This window comes from Lepisosteus platostomus, chromosome 6 (assembly GCF_059453375.1).
Source record: "Lepisosteus platostomus isolate fLepPlt1 chromosome 6, fLepPlt1.hap1, whole genome shotgun sequence".
NCBI lineage: Eukaryota > Metazoa > Chordata > Actinopteri > Semionotiformes > Lepisosteidae > Lepisosteus > Lepisosteus platostomus.
Window position 1 is genome coordinate 4,076,227 of NC_142616.1, and position 17,221 is coordinate 4,093,447.

General features: G+C 42.5%; 3 protein-coding genes across 14 annotated transcripts in view; 2 read left to right on the top strand and 1 right to left on the bottom strand.

Annotated features, from left to right (window-relative positions):
• The window catches only part of LOC148659658 (butyrophilin subfamily 1 member A1-like), a 106,584-nt gene that overhangs the window by 33,447 nt on the left and 55,916 nt on the right, over positions 1-17,221 (bottom strand). The gene's annotated exons all lie outside the window — the stretch shown is intronic.
• Positions 1-17,221, top strand: part of LOC148659659 (butyrophilin subfamily 1 member A1-like) — an 84,849-nt gene that overhangs the window by 15,080 nt on the left and 52,548 nt on the right. For 2 of the 5 annotated variants that reach the window (XR_015939743.1, XR_015939744.1), the window contains one exon: positions 1,368-1,506. The exons of 1 other annotated variant lie outside the window; for it this stretch is intronic. Coding sequence is in view for 2 of the 4 variants with exons in the window: in XM_088637485.1 (XP_088493611.1) it covers positions 1,368-1,918 (551 nt within the window). In the remaining 2 variants the exon portion in view is untranslated. Of the gene's footprint in view, positions 1-1,367; positions 2,207-17,221 lie in introns of those variants that run through there. 2 more of the 5 variants (XM_088637485.1, XM_088637487.1) reach the window with 1 other exon arrangement.
• The window catches only part of LOC148659660 (butyrophilin subfamily 1 member A1-like), a 179,114-nt gene continuing 168,260 nt past the window's right edge, over positions 6,368-17,221 (top strand). For 2 of the 7 annotated variants that reach the window (XM_088637473.1, XM_088637480.1), the window contains exons 1-7: positions 6,423-6,666; positions 7,347-7,421; positions 11,953-12,300; positions 12,823-13,089; positions 14,407-14,514; positions 16,098-16,115; positions 16,399-16,425. In XM_088637473.1, coding sequence (XP_088493599.1) covers positions 6,657-6,666; positions 7,347-7,421; positions 11,953-12,300; positions 12,823-13,089; positions 14,407-14,514; positions 16,098-16,115; positions 16,399-16,425 — 853 coding nt within the window. In that variant the 5' untranslated portion in view covers positions 6,423-6,656. Of the gene's footprint in view, positions 6,680-7,346; positions 7,422-11,952; positions 12,301-12,822; positions 13,090-14,406; positions 14,515-16,097; positions 16,116-16,398; positions 16,426-17,221 lie in introns of all 7 variants that reach the window. The other 5 variants (XM_088637472.1, XM_088637476.1, XM_088637475.1 and 2 more) reach the window with 5 other exon arrangements.

Below are 17,221 nucleotides of genomic sequence, written 5' to 3' on the forward strand. Positions count from 1 at the left end.
CACTATGGGTGTTTTCATGTACAGCGGTAACGCTCTTTATTCAGGGTTGCAGCTCGGCTCTCACGCTTTTGGAACACTACAGGCCAGTTAGTCCATCCCCTTATACTGTTGCAGGCCATAGCGGTAGCTTTCACGTGTAAATCTGGCACATTGTTTCCATGACCTGTGCGATCTTTAGTGCATTGGCAAACATAAGATCTGTCTCTGACAACAGCCTTCTTTGGATCTTGTTAGCCCAGCAGCGGATTACAGAGCTGGACCCTATGCGGAGCGTTTAGTTCAGATTATCCGATAAGGGGGGACTCTAATCCCGAGTGTGGAAAAGCGAGACGAGAGGGTTCGAGTAGTGGAGAGCTGAGGCATGATTTGAAAAATGAGGCAATTAGTGAGGGCGCGTGCGGAATGGGGTTATAACAGATCTGGTCATTTATTCCACATGCCAGCCTATCTCTGAGTGCTTGCGAGAGCATACTACCGTAGTTGCAATCCTGCGCTAATTTATAGATTACATCCTCAGCTACAGTTTCGGTTTGCTTCCTTGTGCGAGAATCGAATCTTTGAACAATCTCAATCGGTCTGGGGTTAAAGTGATCTACGTGACTAGATCTTCATATGATCTGTTTCCTGGCTTATCGAGACTTAATACATTTCTCAAGCTGTGTGCCTGATGAGAACCGGCCTTTTCTTAGCACTGTTTTCTATTCCATTGGCAATAAAGAAATACTCCAATATTTCACAGTACTCCTCCGTGTTTGAGCATTTTGATCAAATGCAGCAAGTGCACCTCTTGTCCGAGCCATTCCGCAAGTTTCATCCCCCTTCTTCAAGCTGAAGCTGCCCTACCAGATTCTGCAGTGCACCGTTTTCAGTCTGGTCCGGTGAATCAGTAGGTAAAAGCAGCAGATCTTGCCTGAAATGCCTAGAGCCACGCATTGACTTCAATCCTCGTCGCCAAAATAGGTTGCATGTTTGCATAAATGCAAAGAATGACACGGAGGCTGGTGTGGACCAATGAACTCTGTGAATTGAAGTAACATCAGTGGGCACTGCACAACACACTACAGCTCACAATTCTTTTTCTGGCAATATGACATCTGGATAACCCCTGCAGCCTAGAAAAATAAGTAGAGTCACCTGGCAGACATTTAAATGTATTTTGCAATATTTAATTTATATATTCTGATATCAATTTACTACAACTTGCATGTGTAATACTTAGTGAAACAATGACAGAATGTCTTTTCTCTGGAAGGGAAGAGAAGTAATTAGTCATTTACTTGTTATTCTCTTTTGGTGTGTGTGTGAGGAGGGTCATTTTAATTTAATTTTCGGTAATCTTTTGTGATGTTTGCTGTTTTATTCCCCAGCTGCTGTGACTCTGGACCCTGATACAGCTCACTGCCAGCTCAAACTGTCTGAGGATGGGAAAAGAGTGAGACTGGGAGAGGAGGAGAAGGATCTCTCCGACAATCCTCACAGATTTGATTCCAGGTTCTGTGTTGTGAGCAGGGAGGCCTTCACCTCAGGGAGACACTACTGGGAGGTGGAGGTGAATGACCTGTGGAGAATAGGAGTGACCAGAGAGTCTGCAGAGAGGAAAGGATGGTTCAGCCTCTCTTCCCAGCAGGGTTACTGGTGTCTGTTCTCTTACCAGTCTGATTTCTGTGCTCTCACTGACCCTGAGACCCATCTCCCCCTCAGTCGGCGGCCCAGGAAGCTGGGGGTGTGTGTGGATATTGAGGAGAGGAAGGTCTCCTTTTACACAGTGGAGTCCAGAGCTCATGTCTACACTTTCACTGACATGGTCTTCACTCAGGGGGAGAAGATCTATCCTGTCTTCTGGACTGAGGATCTTTATAAAGATCTCGTGCTGCTGCCTGCTGTCAGTGTGGAGATTAAACCCGTCACTGACTCATGAACACAGGCTGACTCTCTCCCAGCTCTCGGTCTCACTGCTAATATTCATTAAGTGTTTAATTTGTGTTGAGTTGCACGTAGCACCACCCACAGGTAGTGAGAAAATGAAATATCATAGTAATTTAAAAAGTTGGTGTGTTGTAAAAGTTTTAAACAGGGGAAAATAACATGTTCGAGAGAGGGAGATATACCTCGTTAGCAGCCTGCTGTACTCCTGACTTGTAAATATCTCTGGAAACCCTCCCATGTTTTATTTCTGACTTTTGTGAAAATTAAACTTAAGAAAGCATTCTCGTGTGAGTCTCTGCTGTGTGCCAGTGACTGCACACAATCAGCTGTGAAGCTGCCAGAACTGGGGGGGACCCGCTGACATCACCACAGCCAGGAGGAATAGGGACACTGTCAGGAAGTGACTCAGGGTGTTTATGGGAGTTGTAGTTCGTTACCAGCGCTGCATCTGTGAGCAGCTTCAGCCAGTCTAATACCCGGCTCCCCTTAAGACAGGGATATATTACCATATTCAGTATTTTGTATTTTATGTTCTTATAATAATAAACTTTATTTTATATAGTGCCTTTAAAGGTGACTTCTCAAAGCACTTTGCAGAATGACAACAGCAACAACAACAATAAAAAATATACAATAAAAATACACAAGATAACCAGGATGAGAATACGCAGAGGAGACAGTAGATGGTGGTACTAAATATAGAAGAAGCAGAGGGGTAAAGAATGAGACCAGTTCATTAAAGGCTCTTCTAAAGAAGAAGGTTTTGAGTCTGGATTTGAAGGAGTTTAGAGAAGGTGACTCTCTAATATCCTTGGGAAGGGAGTTCCAGAGCTTGGGGGCATAACAGGAGAAGGCCCTGTCACCCACAGAGTGTAGACGGGCTTGTGAGACAGTAAGGAGACCAGAATTAGAAGAGCGAAGGTTGTGAGGTGGGGTGTAGGTTGATGCTGAAGTAAGAGACAAGATGTAAAAAGGGTTAATAACTTAAGTCAGTTCTGCCTGAAAATTAGACTTCTAAGCAACAGGGGTTTATGGCAGGAAAGGGGGTTAACTGATAAGGATTCCAGATGCGAGCTAGGAACCCCCTGGGGGCTTAATCTTAAACTGACCAGGCAAGGGTCTCTTAACTGGCCAAATACCATGACCCCCCCTTACCATAACACCGAATGACGTCCGAAGCAGCAAGGAAGGACTATATAACCTAAAAGTTTGTACCGACACATCGAACAATACTTCAGTGTTGTTGTTTCTTGCGGGTAACAAGTCTTCGGCTTTATTGTTCCTTGCATGCAATAAACTCATCTGTTTTACTTCATCTCGGGATCCAGAACCTTATTCTTTCTGTTACAACAATGCTAATTCAGACAAGTACTGAGGTGCCAGTTTGTTCAAAGAAGCTTTAGATACCCCAGCGAGTAAAGCATTACAGTAGTCAATTTGGGAGAAAACAAATGTGTTGATCAGCTTTTCAGCCACAGTTAGTGATAGCATAGGGTGTAGTCTAGCTATGTTTTTGAGGTGAATGAAAGATGTTTTGACAATATGCTGCACATGTTGGTGGAATGTTATGCTTGAATTAAATATCACCCCAAGGTTTTACAATTTAAACTGAAGCTCAAGTACAGAACCATCCACAGATAGGATTACAGGACTGGCTTTACGAAGTTGATGAGGGTTGCTAATAAGCATGACTCCAGTCTTGTCACATTTTAGATGAAGGAAATTTTGAGTCATCCAAGTTTATGTCAGAGATGCAAATAGATAGAATAGAGACAATCACATCAGTGTCAGGTTTGGCATGAATGTACATTTGAGTATCATCAGATGTTAGTTGAGACCATGTGATCTTAAAAGCTGACCAAGTGGAAACATGCAAATGCTGAAAAGTAGGGGACCCAGTATCGAACCCAGAGGAACACCAGACTTAACAAAACCAATTTCAGACCTATATCCACCAAGAGAGACAAAGTGACAGGGATCAGTGAGGTAAGACTTGAACCATTTGAGAGCAGTGTCAGAAACTCCAAACACAGTCTCAAGACGAGAAAGTAAGATGTCATGGTCAACAGTGTCAAAAGCAGCACTAAGATCAAGAAGGATGAGGACAGAAAGAGAACCAGAATTAGAAGCTATTAGAAGATCGTTAGTGACTTTGACCAGGGCAGTTTCTGTGCTGTGAAGTTGACAGAAGCCAGATTGGAGGGGCTGGAAAAGGTTATTTACAATGAGGTGTTTATGTAATTGAAATATGACACCACATTCTAGAGTTTTTGCAAGAAAGGGTAAGTTGGAGATGGGGTGACAATTGTTTAGGTTGTCCGGGGCCATGTTAGGCTTTTTTGGCACAGGGGTGATGGCTGCAGTTTTGAGGATCGTTGGTACTCATGGATTCATTGAGGACAGCCGGACAGAGAGAAGAGAAACAGGATTGAAATAGTGGTGGGAACGGGATCTAATATACAGGAGGTGGGTTTCATGTGTGAAACTAGTTACTGAGGGATGCAGAGTAGAGAAGAGAGAAGTTGAAGAGAAGGGAACCAGAAAAGTATGAGAAGCAGGGAGGAGGTGTGGAAATAATATGTGTTGTGGAGAGAATGTGTTGCCGGATGTTGTTGATCATGGAGCTAAAGAAATCTAAAAATTGTTGCAGAGTTGCAGTGAGGAAGTTAGGGTTTAGCATTCTGTTAAAGGTGGAGAAAAGGTGTCTGGGGTTGTTATGGTAATTTTCAATGATGTGAGAGAACTAGTTGGATCTAGCGGACTCTGTCGTATTCTTATATTCAGACAAGTAATCTCTCCAAGCCTGATAATGTACGTTTAGGGCAGAAAGACACCACCTACTCTCACATTTCGCATTTGAAAAAATAACATATTTATACTTGTTTGAGTTCAATTTTGTGTGTAATTCACACATTAGTTCAACTAATGTGTGTACTTTAGTGTCTTCCTGTTTCCCTGGGGTATAAAAATGATGAAACACGCACAGAAAAACCTTTTGTCCTCCATCAGCGTGGGGAAGGTAAAGAACTAACAACAGAGATGAGGCAAACCACTGTTGATCTTCACAAAGCTAATAATGGGTACAAAAAATAAGTAAAACCTTAAAATTTCCAATATCCACCATCAGAGCAATAATGTAACAATCCAGCCCCAGTGGAACAGTGGGTAATTCCCAGGAAGAGGAGCTGCCCAACTTGTCCCCACACAGAGAGAAGGAGGGTGAGGGAGGCCAAGAAAAGCCCACAGGTCTCAGTTAAAGAAACACATGGACTGGTGGCATTGTGGGGTCATTCTGTGTTTTATACATCTTTCTCTTCATATTTATCAAGGGGTGCCAATAATCCCGGAGTCCACTGTACGTTAACAAATTCAGTGAAGTAAAATCCACAGCTATCCATATTGTACTACTGTTTTCATAATTCAAATCCAAAATGCAATTATCAGTTCCCTAATAACTATATACAAACACTAATAATTCTATATATTGTAATTAAAAACTGTATTATTGCTGTAGAGCATTGTAACATCTAGAGTTGTGGTAGTGATGTGGTAAAAATATCATGACTCAGCAGTGTAATCTTGGCATTTGATGAAACTGTCACTAGTACAGTAAGAAGAGAGAAAATAAGCACTGATGGGTTAGTGGGACACCTGACAGTTTTACAGAGTGGTGCACTCCTGCATCAGACTATCCAAATAAATAAAACAGCGAGTCCGCAGGAGTCAGTGACACTGCAGTGTGTCCTGGGGAATACTATACCTACTGACTGCACACACAGTCCAGGTTTACAGCCTGTTCAAGAGCGGACAGCATGAGAGGAGAAATTTCACCACAGCGCATTTGTATTACTTATGCTTTTAACAGAAGAATTCAGAAAAAAATATGTTGCAGTTTTCTGTCTTCAGGCAATTGAATTTTGACATCTCTGACCTTCAGCTCATTCATCTCATCTCACTTTCTCAGTTTCCTACAACTAGTCCCTCAACCCTGTCTGTGGCAGCTTCATTCATCCTGTCTCTCAGTCTTTCTCTCTCTCTTTTAGAGCCCTGGTGTGCAGCATCGCCTGTTCTTTCCCAGTTACACACACTCCTGCTGAAGAATCACATATCTATACAGACTCTATGGAGAGTGTCCCTGTCCTGCTCACTGTACTTTCTCTGGAAAAGAGCTCAGACCACAGCTCTGAGTGTCCCTGTCCTGCTCACTGTACTGTCTCTGGAAAAGAGCTCAGACCACAGCTCTGAGTGTCCCTGTCCTGCTCACTGTACTGTCTCTGGAACTGCACTTGCAAATTAAACACAACGTTAATTATACTAAATTAATCAATAACTCTCTGGGCAAAATAAATAAAACACTAGTGACAGAAATACAACGGTAGACAAGATTCAAGCTCTGCCTGTTCCCACCTGCTCTCCTGTCCTTGTTCAGAGCTCAGACACAGATTCACCTCAATGGGAATGTTGCTCTGCAGGCTGGGTGAGTCTGTGCTGAAAGAACAGGTTTGTTCAGGTAAAGTGAAAGAAGGAAGAGAACTGTGTCCCTGTAGCAGTGAACAGCAGTTACTGTGATTAAGATGGAGGATTAAACAGGAGAAAAGACTTCAACTTACAGCACATAATAATAATAACAGATCAGCTCTGAGACAACACAGTCACTGATCAAAGAGTTGATCTATAAGCTGAAGAAGATTCAATGTACAAGTCTGAAGCTGCTGTGTGCTGGACTGACAATGCGATCAGGTTGGTTACAGAAGTGAGTAAGTGATCAGTCAGGTCAGGACTGAAGCTGCTGTGTGCTGGAGTGACAGTGAGATCAGTCAGATCCAGCAGTGTGTGAGTGAACAGTCAGGTCAGGACTGAAGCAGAGACACTCCTTACTGTTGTACTACAGCTGGATCATTCACTATGAGTGTCTGTTTCAGTGAAGGCTTACTATTCAAAATGTTACAATTGCAATTTAATTATAAGGGCTGCCAGTTAGAATATGTCTTTATCTAAGTTATGAAATCTGACCAGAGTGTTTATTTTAGAGATAAATATTGTCCTATCAGAGTTGATTTTTAAATGTAATCCAAGATCAGGTGTTTTTTGTTTAATTATTTGAAATACTAAATTTGAAATATCTTACTTTTTTCTCTTTCCTACTGTAGATAATATCTGACTGAAGTTTTTTTTCTGTAATTGATTAGACCCATTCCAGTTTCTTTATTTCTGAGATGAAGTGTGACCAAACATTAATTGTTATTAAAAGATTATTTCTTACAAGTCAGAGAAAATTCCTGAATTCTGACTAATCTTAATTCTGAATTCTGAGATGAATTCTGATTTATCAGATTGTTTCTTTATATCAGAGATTAGACAGAGTCTTTCATTATTTCAGGCATGCTGTCTGACTAAACTCAGTGTTTTCTGTATTTCAGGTATGAAGTCTGACAGTTCAGCGTGGCTCTCTGTGACTCTGTTGCTTCTCCTCCAGTCCTCTGCTTCAGTATCAGGTACAGTGAAGAGAGACTCTATCATTTCATTAGCCATGTTTTTATATTACTGTAACAGAGGTTGTTTTCTGTGCCCTGGTCAAGCAGACAATATGAAGGCAGGTCTTTATTCATCTTACAATTGTTAGAATCACCCAGGATGAGACAGGGGAGTCTGGAGCTGTTTTTTGAAAATGCCTTTTCTCACTCCTTAGACAATTTCACTAACAATGTCTCAGTGAGGCTCCTGTGTGCCCCCTGGAATTCCTCATGGGCATGGAGCTGGGCAAGGGTGTTCCTTAGGGATCAGACATGTCTTCCCATTTAACCCCTTCAGTCTCTGCCACAGTCATCCCCTTCGTCCTCATGTCCTTCTTGTTTCCTTCTTTAAACCACTGTGTTCATGATAATGTCCAGGATTGTCTGCAAGTTTAGCTCCAGTTGTTCATGTGATCGTAGAGCCACAATACTCTCCCTTGTGCCTCAAATATCCACACTGTCCCCTTCAAGCTCTCAGCTCACACAGATGACAGTCCACAGGTAATAATAATTACTTACAGTTATATAACACTTTTCTGGACACTCCACTCAAAGCGCTTTACAGGTAATGGGGATCCCCTCCACCCCCACCAATGTGCAGCCCCACCTGGATGATGCGACAGCAGCCATAGTGCACCAGTACACTCCCCACACACCAGCTCAGTGGGTAGGAGAACAGAGTGATGAAGCTAATTCAGGGATGAGAATTATTAAGAGGCCATGACTGGTAAAGGCCAATGGAAAATTTGGCCAGGACAGCAGGGTGACACCCCTACTCTTTTCAAGAGATGCCCTGGGATTTCTAATGACCACAGAGAGTCAGAACCTCGGTTTGTGTCTCATCTGAAGGACAGCAGTGTCCCCGTTGCTATACTGGGGCATTAGGACCCACACAGACCGCATGGTGAGCACCCCCTGCTGACCCCACTATCACCTCTTCCAGCAGCAACCTTAGTTTTTCCCAGGAGGTCTCCCATCCAGATACTGACCAGGCTCACACCTGCTGAGCTTCAGTGGGTTACCAGTTGTGAGTTGCAGGGTGATATGGGTGCTGGCATTGTGAGATAATCCTCACAATAACTAACAGCATAAACAGTCTTTATGACTTTTAAGGAGTCACAGGGAGAACAAACTTATTCAGTCTCCTAAGTGCTGCAGACATGCAGTGAGACCTAAACATATACGTACCCCAAACACAGATGGTTGATTTACACATCACTGATCAATAAGCACAGAGTGTCTGTCTGAATAAACATTCCTGTTCAGTGTTACCAGAGTCATTCAGTTTTTAACCCCACATGATGGTAAAACATGTAGGAAACCTGTTAAGATGAGAGTAAAACCACATTTTATTTTCTGGATTATTTCTTTCCTAACAGACAGGCCTCAATGTGTCAGATTCAACCAGCAGGGCAGCACAATGACATTGATCTCCACTGGCTCTGCTCAAGGCTCAGCCATTCCTCCTGCTCTTCTCACATTGTAGACAGTGACTGGAGGAGCCCAGGACAGAGTCTGGTGACACAGTGATTGTGGACACGTCTATGTCAGAGGCTAAACTCCAGTCTACAGCTGATAGCTTAGGCCTGTGGTGCTGAGATCATTTCCTTCACCTGATATGAATAAAATAAAAGATATGGTCAACAGCAGTACAGGAACACTTCACAGCCCTAAAGCCATAATCATCAATAGCAGTACAAGAGCACTCACTGCAAACCATTTACAGTTGTTTTATAGAATCGGTCCTTACATTCAGCATTCTGGTTTGGGTCTCTTAGCATCTCCAACCAGAGCAGGTTGTGTCTCTCAGTAGTAGAATAGTGAGCTCTAGCAGCATTGTCTTAAATACCTGTATTATTGTATAACACACAGCATCTTGTAGAATTTTATATTGTGTTTTATTGTAGTTTTTGTATTTGTATGTGTGTATTTCTGGTCACTGTATTTAAAGACAATGATATTGTCCTGGGTCCTATTACCCCCTCTGTATGTCCTTTTCCCACCTGTATCAGGACATGTTCCTGGCTGTGAAGACCAAGCCAGTCTGTCCAGCTTCATACCTGTGTCCATTAGACAGCTGAAGTCTAAGGGTTTCCCTCTGTCTCCTTCTTCACCATGAAAAAGGAGATGTTAAGATTTATGAACATATCTCATCACCTCCTTCCTCTTATTCACCAGCGTCTTTATAATTAATTCACCTCTTTTATAAGCCTATTGGGTAATGTCAATATTTATATAATATATAACACACTAGACTGTTGACTTTTTTAATTTTGTATGATTTGGTTGTACGATCCATGTATGAAGGATGGGTTTTAATGTACCCAGCACCACAGGTGAAGTTCCATCTAAGTCTAACCATCCTCTCAAATGAAGAAGAGCTGCACAGACACTGTCATAAAGCCCCTTTGCTGTGCAGGAATGGTAATTAGTCAGGCAATTCTCATGTCAGGGAAGAACCCCCTGCTCCAGGGACAGGAAAGAGGAGCATTTAAGAAAAAAACACTTCAGAAGCACCAGGTCCATGGGGAAAGGCCCGGCTTTAAAAACTCAGCTAACAGAAAGACGTTTTGAATTCCATATGTATTTAAAAAGGATACATTGAGAAGCTCCTTAGATGACCCAGCTATGAGGTATCATGACATGCTACTTACATTCTTTTCAGAAAATACAATTGTTTGCCACAGTTCCCTCTCAAAGGCTCAAATGGCAGCTCTTGTGGTGCCTTAGGATACTGCAGACAGATGTCATTTCACATCCCCCTGCCTCCGGACTGGCTGAGAAAGCAAACAGCAGGCGCTGTCTAGGCAGTCTCGTGACTTGAAAAATAAGACTCTGTATCTCGGGAACGAAAGCAGCTCGGAAGCTACTTTCAACACACAAGCTGGCACAAAGAGAGCAGGAATGAATGAGGCCAGTTTGCTTCTCCTGCTGTAGGTGGGGCTGAGTGATGTCACACCCAAGAGGAAAGAAGGTGTGAGGGGAGCTGGTCCAGGCTCCACTGAAGTGTAGTTCAGGACTGTGCAGATCCGGAAGTGGAGTGGAGAAGGAAATCAGGGAGGAGACGGAGAGGATCAGGGCAGGTCGACAGACAGGGGGGTGGTGCAGGCAAACAAATAATAATTATTGCTTACACTTATATAGCACTTTTCTGGACACTCTACTCAAAGGGCTTTACAGGTAATGGGGACTCCCCTCCATCACCACCAGTGTGCAGCCCCACCTGGATGATGCAACAGCAGCCATAGTGTGCCAGAACACTCACAACACATCAGCTATCAGTGGGGAGGAGAGCAGAGTAATGAAGCCAATTAATAGATGGGGATTATTAGGAGGCCATGATTGGTAAGGTCCAATGGGAAATTTGGCCAGGACAGCACGGTGACACCCCTACTCTTTTCGAGAAACGCTCTGGGATTTTTAATGACCACAGAGAGTCAGGACCTCGGTTTTACGTCTCATCCGAAGGACAGCACCTGTTTACAGTATAGTGTCCCCGTCACTATACTGGGGCATTAGGACCCACATGGACCGCAGGGTGAGCGCCCCCTGTTGGCCCCACTCACACCTCTTCCAGCAGCAACCTTAGTTTTTCATAGGAGGTCTCCCACCCAGGTACTGACCAGGCTCACACCTGCTTAGCTTCAGTGGGTTGCCAGTTGTGAGTTGCAGGGTGATATGGCTGCTGGCTTTGAAATGGCTGCTGGCTTTGAAATGGCTGCTGGCTTTGTCTAGGCAGTCTCGTGACATGAAAAATAAGACTCTGTATCTCGGGAACAAAAGCAGACAATCCAAAGGGGGAATCCAGGCGCAGTCCAGAGTCCAGGAACCAGGGGATCCATCCGAGACTAACAAGGTTAAAATCCAGGACGGGACAGGGATTAAAGCCAGGGTAACGAGGCCAGGCGCTCAGATGGTCAGGACGCCATGATGACGCCTCTCCTTAACCTGCTGGTAGGCAGGCTTCCGGGATCCATCTCCCAATGCCAGGAATAGCTGGAGCACTGGACTTAAATAATGAGACAACACAGGGGGCAGGTGCACGAAATGAAGGATTCACATACACCATAACATGTACTGTACTGTTTAATATGATAATTATACTTATTTTCACTCACAGCTAGCAATATTAATGTTCTTAACCTGACCACTTAATACATTTGACTGACAAGAATTTGGTATTCATATCTGACCCCCACAACCTCCAGTGTACACTTTATATACACTTTTAAACAAAGACAAACACTTAAACCTTTACCAATGAAACAATAACATCCCTAAATATTAACTTACTGACATTCCTCAATGTCATTAACTCGGGATAATAGGTCTGCTTGAAATAAAAAAAAAATCCAATCAAAGTGTGTTAAAACTAAAACATCACTAAATCCTCACCAGTGACATTCCTGGGGTCAGTGTGGGCTGGTCCTGAGACAGTGCTGGACCAGCTCACACTGTGAGCAGCTGTGTAGAGGGGGAGGCTCATGCAGACTGTGTGCTCTTTCTCTTCCAGAGGTGTTACAGCTTGTTGGTCCAGCTGCTCCTGTAGTTGTGTCCCCTGGTGAAGACGCTGTCCTGCCCTGTTACCTCTCATCCAGAGAGAGTGCAGAGGACCTGGAGATCAGGTGGTTTAGAGAAATTTCTAGACCCCCTGTGTGTTTGTACCAGAACCGCAGGTATAACTCTGACAGACAGGACCCAGCCTACAAGGGAAGGGTGGAGCTTTTCTCCAATGAGCTCTCCAGAGGCAATGTGTCTTTAACACTGAGAAACATCACCCGCTCTGATCATGGAAAGTACATATGTATGGTGCTGTCTGATCTCTGGGATGATGACACTGTTATTGACCTGTCTGTTAGAGGTGAGTGTTTAAACTTTCACTAATCATTACCCACAAAATAATTGTTGTGCTGCATAATAGCAGTTCTATAATACATTAGTATGATAATGAGTATGATAATGAGTCTATGACAATGTGGATGTATTGAATATCACTGATAGATGCTATATGTAATTGTAATGATAACTTCCACTGAGGAGCACTTCAAACACAGACTGATAAAGTTGACATTAATAAGATACCTGTCTGACTCTGATCCCCAGCAGAGACAAATCATATGACAAACATCTCAGACCTTAAAGATGTTTGAAAGTGAGATTTTCTAAAAGTAGTTGTGGAAGTTTAAAGTGAGAAAACAAAACCTTCTCTTGAATTGTGTTCACTCTAAAACTCGGATCAGAACAGGGAATTGTCATGTTTTCCCAAAAATAATAAATTCACCTTTACTTGTTGAGCCACTCTAGAACACAAATAATACTATTATATCTCACTCCAGTTTGCAGAATGTTGAAATAGTATGTGACTTTTTTTCAATCTTGTCAGCTGTGTCAGTGTCTCTCCACTCCCCTGGAGGAGATCAGGCCCAGCTGCTGTGCAGATCAGAGGGCTGGTTCCCTCAACCTGCAGTGATCTGGACAGACAGGGATGGAAACGAGGTGACATCACAGCCCCCCACAGTGGACAGGAACAGTCAGGGGCTCCTCAGTGTCAGCAGCTACATCCCAGTCAAACAGGAGTCCAACATCTTTTCCTGCCTGGTGAGAAGCACACAGCCCAAGGCAGACTGGGAATCTCAGCTCTACATACCCAGTGAGTACAGAGTTGAGTTTGCGTTCAGATAGTAAATAGTGGACTATTTTATACTGTATAAAAATTAAGAAGAAGATATGAATTATGTAACTCTTTAGTTCCATGAGATTTTCTTTTACCATGTTGTTGCAGTAAATCAGGAGCCGTTTGGAGAACACACAGTTCTCCACAAACTAGATTTCAACAAGACAGCCTTTCTACTGAACTGAATGTCTTCATCACAGAAGACCCATCAAGTCTAGTGGGAGACCTGTCTGAGTCATTTGAAGAGCACTGTGACTATTTAAATTCTCCAGTGTCATGACTGGATCTTTGCCTCTCAACAGCAGAGCTTTGTACTTCAGTCTGCCTCCATTGTGACATCATCACATCAGCTGGAGTGATTCAGCATCTGGGCTCAACCAGTCTCCCTGACTGAGACACTTCAACTGGCACCAGTCCTACGTCTCACTGTGTAGAGAGAGATTTCTGCTCCACACTGTAGTCTTTTGTGCTGGTGGCTCACTTGGCTCACACAGATTTCTCTGCTGAGTTTGTGATCTGAAGTGTCTGATGTTTATCCATCAAATCTGTCTCGCAGGCAGATGTAGTCAAACATTGAGTTGGTCACACATAACTGTTTAATGACCTTTGACCAGTCTGATGGTGGTCACTGATAAGGAAGACCTGATAGCTGTCTGTGTGGGTTAGACACCTGTGTAATATGAACATCATTTTATAAGAAGGACACTGTAATATTGTGTAACATTGTGAAGTCCAACAAACTCCTTCACGTACAGTATTATACTGTTCTGTTTTGAAAAAAAAAATTATACGCATTAGTTGTAATTCGTCAGATTGTGATGTTGTTTGATGCTGTTTGTAGGCTGTAAATTCATTTACAAGACATAATGATACAGGCTTCCTGGTTGACATGTGTAGAGAGACTTGAGACCTCACACACATGGACCCTAACAGAATTATACTACCCACTGCAGAGTGAAACCACAACCATACAAATAAAGAGAGTCATACCAGCACTACAGTACGAATAGAGGAGCAGTGGAGTATCACTCACACCCATACAAAATGTACAATACTACTCTGGGCAGTAGAAACATAAAAAAGTAAATGATTCTAAAACGAAATGTCCCAGAAGAGTATGATATTGCAGGGTGTCTATTTAGGGTTGAATCAGTGTACAGCTAAACATCAATTCTACAGTATGTGTACATTATATTATAAATTGAACAAAAATCTTCCTTCACACTATCAGTAACAAACCCTACTAGTTGTGTGTCAGTGGCTGTGGGATAATATTCCTGTCCTGTTTTCCAGGAGACTATTTCCCTGCTCCCTCTGGATGGATGGTGGCTCTCTTCCTAACAGCAGCTGTTACTGTAGCAGCATCAGTACTTCTGGTGATCCAGTGGAGAAGAATGGACAGTATGTGCTCATTATATATAGACACGTGTGTCTGAATGTCTGTGTCAGGAAGGATTTATAATCCCTCTGTGTATGAGCAGCTCAGGACATTACTCTTGATAACAACTGATAATTTATAATGCAGCCAGTGGGAACTAAAAAACTAAAAATTTTAGCTCAAGAACCAGAGCATCTTCTAGTCTTGATAGAGAACTACCCTGCAGGAGAGCTACAGATGCAGCCATCTATAATACAAACATCTACAGTATAATACACATCAAACCCTGAGATAAACTCACTGCATTATACCAGTGAGCCACAATCAGCCCTTCGCTGTTCAAAACAGAAAAATAAGTGGAACTTGTGAAAGCAGCTCCATTTAATCTGTTCTTCCTCCTTAGCCTAATGATCTTATGTTTTGAAACTACAATATGTTGTAACGATTCTCTGTAGTTTCCCTCTGCACAGGAGGACGAGAGAGGCAGGAGACTGGGAGTGCAGTGAACTGGCTTCTTGTCCTTGTTAGGGACACAGGCGTGCTGGACACTCAGATAGGACAGGAAGGAAGAAGGTAAAGAGGGAGAGAGTGATGGCCAGAGAGACAGAGAGAGGAAACTGGACTCTGTTTATAGAGAGAGGAGAGGGCAAGCTGGACGATGAAGGTCAGGTGCTCAGGCTCCAGGATTGTTACAATTGCTATAAATTACAGTACAATATGTTCTTAAAGCCTCTGTGTATAGTATATTTTTAATAAGCAACATGTAAAATAAAATTAACTTTTTTCTAATTACTATTTATACACAATTTCTAATAATTCTGTGTACTCTATGAAATAAAAATATTTCTGTTAGTGTTACACAATATTGTGAAACACTATACAGTACTTTGTGCAGAGTTTTGTGTAATCATTGTAATTCATGAGATTGTTTATTGCTACTGTACAGTATGATTAATGCAGAAAGGCACTAACAGGTAAATAAATATTTAAATTTTAATATTAGAATAAGATTTGACAACCACACACAGCTGCAGTAGTTTAAGGATTCACTTACAGAGCAGTGCAGTCCTCTGATTCCAGAGTATCTATCTTTGTCACCATAGTCAAGCCCATTCAAAGACCCCCAACCCTTCCTGTCTATTTCACCCCTGATGGCAGTGACTGTCCCTCAGTCTGGAACAGTGTATTCATGAGCTCTGTGTTCATTGGTCAAACATGATCATGTGACAGGAGGGGGTTGGGACCCTTAATGGGGAAATCACAGATGAATGGTAGAGAGTGTCAGACCTGCTAATCTATCACAGAAATCACAGATGACCTGGAGAGAGTGACAGACTTTCCAATCTATCAGAGAGAACTGAGGTACAATAAGAGGGGTCAGTTCTGTGGAAGTTCACAGCAGAAAGGTTTGAATAAGATCTGTTGATCAATTACTGTCGAACGTATGGCTAGATGGGCAGAACAACCTGCTAGGATTCTGTCTCTTATGTTCTTTTGTTAGGTGAAATATAGAATATTTGAAAGAGAAAACATGGCTAATGTATTTTTCCAGCTTCTGCAGCCCCGATGCTGTGTCACTGACTGTCCTGTCTGTGTTTCTTTACAGGGGAGGAGAAACTCAATGGTGAGTAAATCAGTCAGACTCTCTGTGCTGTGTCCTGTAGTGATTTCAACAGGAGCTCCTCTGTAAATGATCCTGCACCAGTTTTCTAACCGAATTGTACTGTATGTTATTATAATAGAAGGTCCACGTAGAACAACTTGTTTATTAACATTTTTCTTATAATTTACAGTTTATTTATGGAAGGAGCTATTAACTGCCAATTTGAAATTGAAAACTTAAACCAATTTGAGTGTCATCAGACACCAGAGCTCTGATGGTCTAAATCATGTCTTATTATTTCCAGCCATTCCTGTCATCCTCGCAGAACTGGGTAAGTGATCTTCTGTGTCTGTGTGATCACAGATCCACCAATACAAACACTAATGAATTATATTTGAGTGCTGTTGTTCTGCAGTTTACTGTACTCTACTGTAATGAATGATATTGCACTGAAATACTGTATATCCTTCTTTTATTTTCTTCAGTAATATACAGGTATTTGATCAGTTGCGAAATGTTAAGATTTACAAAAGCAATAGAAGATACAGAGAAATAGAGAAATTATTGTACAACAATGTGAATAGGGAGATCTAACTCAGTTTTGACTCCCTCTCAGTTTTGTTGGTTTAATGAAAACTTTAGTTTTAGACCACTTGCATGGGTGAAAGAAACTAATCGGCAGCACAAACTATAAAGTAAGAAATGCTGCTTGTATGAATATCAGTTTTCTTTGCTCTCTTCTAATGTTTCAAAGACATATATCTTCACTCTTGTCTGAAAAGGCTCGTTTCAGACTGACAACAGGCCTTCAGCCCCCTGTCCTGAGTGAACAGTCTGTATCTTGACACTGTGGGGGTCCTGCTGTTACACACAGTGTCTGTAGAGCTGGAACAACACAGCTGGTTGTTACAGTACCAGCATCCTGCCACCAGAGGGCACCCAAGCCAATTGCATGTACCTCATCTGCTCTGGGGAGGTGTAGGTTAATCAGACCTCATTAACCCATCACCAGGCCTCCCCTCCAGCCTACTTAAACCCTGCTCTGTATCCAGAGTGCTCAGTAGTGGGTTAGACCTTGAGAGTTATGTGGTTCTTTCATTGTGATATCTTGCCAACACTCCCTCTAG